At 32.1% G+C, this 5179-nt stretch overlaps 1 protein-coding gene across 2 annotated transcripts; it reads right to left on the bottom strand.

Annotated features, from left to right (window-relative positions):
* Window positions 1-2440: 2440 nt before the first annotated feature.
* LOC104230946 (protein FEZ-like) lies at window positions 2441-5179 on the bottom strand. Of its 2 annotated transcripts, none has more exons than XM_009783864.2 (3): window positions 4818-5179; window positions 3870-4174; window positions 2441-3319 (listed from the first exon to the last, which is right to left on the bottom strand). In XM_009783864.2, exons 1-3 carry the CDS (start codon window positions 4996-4998, stop codon window positions 2645-2647), a joined length of 1161 nt encoding a protein of 386 aa, XP_009782166.1. In that variant the 5' UTR covers window positions 4999-5179; the 3' UTR covers window positions 2441-2644. The 2 variants fall into 2 exon arrangements, with proteins under 2 accessions (XP_009782166.1, XP_009782167.1); XM_009783865.2 differs by having other exon boundaries at window positions 3870-4171.

The following is a 5179-nucleotide window of genomic DNA, read 5'->3' as shown; positions in this document are numbered from 1 at the left end:
TCTAAGTGGATAATATGGTTCTTATCCATATTTGACGCGTTTTTAAAAAATTCATTATCCAACTCATTTTTTATGGATAATATGGGTGTATAACTATTTTCTTTTAACTATTTTGCCACCACTAATAGTAACGTACTAACTCCCACTACAAGCATATGTGCATCCTCATGGTTCACAAATATAGCTGTCAATATAGGTTTGGCCTGCCGGTCCTGCCCAGCCTATCCCGTGATTTAATGGGATCGAGTTAAATTTTTTTAATCCCATTTAAGAATGAGATTTTTTAGTCCGACCCAAGTAAATTGGTGACCCGTGAGATTTGACCGAAGCTGTGCTGGGATGACCCGTAGGCCTATAAAAAAATATAAAATGTAAAAGGAAACGATGAACTAATAATAACAAAGAGTAGCTCAAACTGAAAGTCTATTCAGCCCATCAGATTAAAAGATCAAAGTTAGTATTTTAAATTTTAAACATAAATTTAAGTTAAATTAAATTATGAAATAAATAAATAATAAAACCTAAATTTCCTAAACGTTAAAAAGAAGTAGCGCTTTCCTCTTTTTAGATGTGCTTGATAAAGATGCTGTGCTAGCGTTGGATATGCTTAAGTGGCATAATTTGTTTTAGTAGTTAGTTTAAGTTGACTTTTAGTGAATGAAATATTGTCCTTCCTTCTTTATGTTTTATTGTAATCTATTAGAAAATGTCAAAAGTTATTAAGTGTTACATAAGATTTCTGCCTAACAAGATATTTTTTGAATAAATAATTTTTTATAAATATTTTTAGGTTTAAATTTTAAAACATAATAGATTTTTAAAAAAAAATAGTGGCTAGCCTGAGGGGGTCTGTGGCCCACGTAAGGTTGGATTGGGCTGGATATTTTAAGGCCTATCAAAATGGCACACCGGTCCAACCCAACCCGTCAAATACCAAGCCCCGCATGAGCTGGGCTAGACCAGCCCATATTGACAAGTCTATTCACATATATTAAAGGAGATATCTTTTTTATTATTTTTGATCAATTTTTTGGCATGAGGTCAGAATGGCATTTAAGCTCAAGGGGTTGGTATACAAGTCAATCTCCAGGGGTAAATCCATAGATCTTGACATCAAATCTCACTTCAGCCAACCGATTGCAAGTTTAATATTCTCTATCGAGGAGAAAAATAAGTGATCAGGATTCACGAATATAGAGTTGTGTGCCTAAAGGTTAAGGGCTAGCTCTATTCCGTGTCTTTCACCATTAAGGTGGAGAGTTAAAACCTCATCAGTAGCGTAGCAATATCCTTCCCCTTTCCTCCGTCTCCTCCCCTGATGTAATAAAAATAATTAAAAAAGAGACCTACCTCCCCCTTTCTTGCTATAAGAAATAAAGAGAGATTTGCACAAACGTACATCTCAACATACTAAACTGTATCTATGTACCCATGCTTTTAAGTTTATAGCCGCATTGCTCATTATTTTTTTGCAACATTATTTATAGCCTCGATATACAATATTATTAACTTATTATAATATTGTAATATTGCATAATGTTGAGTACAAGGTTGGATTTCGTCTCCTATGAACTTCAACTCACGAAAAACATCATTAAATAATTTAATTCTTCACCGAATAACTTCAAATTTTAACCACAATCTCAAAATGACATCTCCAACGAACTTCAATTATCAATATTTGTCAAAAATCTTAAATCACAAAACTCATTTTTAAGTTTTCAAGCTTTTAAAGATCTCAACAATAGAATTTTTAAATCACAAAACTCATTTTTAAATTTAATTCACTCAACTATGTTTAAGCCTGTAATGATAAACGTAAAATATCTCTCAAATTGGTTTCTAAGACATATCTTCTTTATACCCTATTAATAGGTGAAATAAAGTTTTAACTTATATAAAAAATTAGCTAAATTACGTAAGAAAAAAAAAATAGAGGCTAAAATTGGTTGGGGAAGTACCCCTTGTACTTCCCCTTAATAATTTTTGAAATGAGATAAAGACCTCTCCAAAATATACATGATGTCCCAGCATAGATATTACATTATCCTTTTAGGTATATAAATGAAGATCCATTTAAAGTTCACTAACAGGTGTTAGTGTGCAGTTCACTAATAAAGTTTACTTAGTGTTAGTATGTGCGATCAGAGGCGGATGCAATGCCGCGGCACCAACTTTAGACGCGAAATATAAATTTACGTATAAAAATTCACAATTTTTTTAATAAGTAGTATGAACACATAATTATAGAAATACACAATAAATTCAACACTAAGAGCTTAAATTCTATATCTGCCTTTTGTGTGTGATCCCAATATAATGTTACCACAGAAGACAAGGGAAGGAAAACAAATGAGAATATTATACGAGCAAAAGGAAAGGCATTGGAAAGCACAATGAAACAATATTGGCTGGTATGTAACATGAAATTATTCTTCCATATCTTGGCCAAAATCTTTCGGAAACGATATGATTAGTCATGAATCAATTGAAAAACCTACATTAGAGTTTTTACAACACTAATCCAAAACTAAAACTAAGCCCAAAAGTACCCCATAAAGAAAACTAAACAAAATCCAAAAGAAAGAAAACAAAAGCTAAGTTCTTGAAACTAAAAAACATGACACTAAAAATTAGTAGTAGGTCAAGTGTAACACTTGTTAGTAGAATAACTTGTGGACATTTCACTACTAGGACAAGGAGAAGAATCCCAAAGCAAATTAGTCTTCCAAGCATCAGCAGCCATATTCAAAGGAAGTAATCCAATAGATCTAACATTTCTCCATTGTTCCTCCATGTGATCCATATTGTTCACATGATTAGCTTCCTTTAAGGTTGTCTCTTGATCAAGAACACCACCACCTTCTATATTCTCCGGTAACGGTATCGAATAATCTCCAAATATAGAAGATGACATGTTTAGAAGCAAAGAAGAAGCATCAATATTATTATTGCTCATATTGATGCATTTTGGTAATGGTAGTATTTCAGAAGTTTCAGTACAAGAAGAAAATGTGTAACTTGTGATAGGGTCATAGTTTGAGTTGAGGGTTTTGTAAAGTGGAAGATCTAATGTGGAGAAACTAGCCATATTGGATGAGGAGTTTTGTAAATCATTAATGGTAGAACCACTAAATTGGATAGGTGAATTTGTTTTGTTTATCAATGAAATTTCATTTGAATAATTAGTAAAGTGGCTGCTGGTTAGAAAATCTGATGTAGTGTTTTCAAGTACTGTTGGTGATACCCAAGAATGAGAAAGAGCTCTATGTGCATTGGAGTTTGCTTTCTTGAAAATCCTGCATATTGCCCATGAGTCCTAAAATATCCAAGAAAAATATTACATTAGTAAAGAGTTTAACATCTCAATGCAAAAGAACTTTATACTGTCAAGTCATTATAAATATAACTATAGGTAATTAACTGGTATAATATATTGGATGAATAACTTAGAAATAAATCCAGTTACGTACTACAATAGATTAAAGTAAACTGATAATGGTAACAAAGTTTTCGTTATTAATTAGTATATATAAGTTAAATTCATTAGCAAAGAGTTTAATTTCTATATACGTGTAAATAACTTTTAACATGATCAAGTTAGCCGGTTTCATACTATAATAAATAAAATATACCGGTAGTGGCAACAAATTTTTTCGTTGTTAGAGAAAGATAAATCCATTAGCAAAGAGTTTAACTTCTTTATATATGGTAATTTTGAAAAATAATTTTTTACGTTATCAGATGCAATTAAAAAGTAATTGAACATAATAAATTGGAATAATAACTTAAAAAACTAAAGCCAACTACTGGTTACTAACATATTCAAATATACTGATAATATAAAACTAGAGCTTTGAGAAGCTTACATTAGGAGGAATATGTTTGTCCAAGAATCTCTTTGGTGCAGTGGAGTCAGTGATAGAAGGTAACCTAAACTCATGCATCATCCAGTCAGTTTTAATCCCTTTTGCAGCTCTACCTTTGTAGAAAACTAAGGATTTTTTCAAGCCAATGCATTTTGAACCTTCAGAAGAGTAAATAGGTCTATCAGTTCCTGTGGCTTTCCAAAAACCAGCTCCAGTTACTCGATTTGGCCTTGCACTATTTCTATATTTTCTATCCCTTGGACAGTAGAAATACCACTCTTTTTCTCCCACTGTTGCCAACTCTGCTAGGAAAAAGTAACAACAAAACAAAGGAGTAGTTAGCTTGGTTTCATCTTGTAAGGACATGAGGAAAAAGAGAAGAAATTTAGAAGAGAAAACAAAGAGTTTAACTTCTTGTAAAATCTTTTGTTTCATACTATTCGCTCATCTAAAATATATCTATAGTCAGTGCTAGAAACAAAACTTTCAGCAAGAGAATTTAGAAAATAAAAGAAGTAAACATGCTAAGAAGCAAGGGATTTCAACCTCTAATATATATATACAATAAGTTTGGCCTTATACACACGGTAAGTTTTAGGCGAAGGGGTTCGGTTGAACCCTTTCTGCCTCTCTAGCTCCGCCCCTTCCCTTACTACAGGTAACCGACTAACCGTCCATAACAAGTGGATTACTTAGATGAAAAATAAGGAGATGTTACTTGTTACAATAACCAGGTTTATTTCAGTCATGATCTGATAGTGTAAGTTTTTTTTTTTAACCGAGTATATATAAGTTAAATCCAAAAAGAAATACCAAGGACAACATGTACGTAAAGGCCAAAGTCATTTCATATGAAAAAAAAAATCTAAGGAATCTTGATGCAAAAGCATATGAATAAGCTTATTTTTTAAGTAATAAAAGGGTTAAGACTGAGTTGTTGTTTCTTACTTGGTAGATCCCATGGATCATACTTATAGATGTCAAGTTGCTTGATAAGTTCAATGGAGATAGGTTTGTGCTGAACTTTCCTCCTTAGATAAAACCCTACTAACTCTTCATCAGTTGGATGAAAACGAAACCCTGGTAGCATCACTTCATCCATTTTTTCTTTCTCATTTCTCTCTTCCATTTCTTCTCTAAAATCTAAAAGAAAACAACTTGGAAAACCCTAGCTACCTAAACAAACAAACAAAAAAACTTGTTTAAGGAAACTAACTATTGATCTTCCTTGTGTTAGAGTTAAAAACCGAATATTGAAACTAAGAGAAGAGGAAAAAACTTTATAGCATGCATTCCAAATAGATAAAGTT

Source organism: Nicotiana sylvestris, chromosome 10 (genome assembly GCF_000393655.2).
Source record: "Nicotiana sylvestris chromosome 10, ASM39365v2, whole genome shotgun sequence".
Lineage (NCBI taxonomy): Eukaryota > Viridiplantae > Streptophyta > Magnoliopsida > Solanales > Solanaceae > Nicotiana > Nicotiana sylvestris.
Note: the sequence above shows the minus strand (reverse complement) of the source record. Positions and strands in the feature narration are given on the sequence as shown.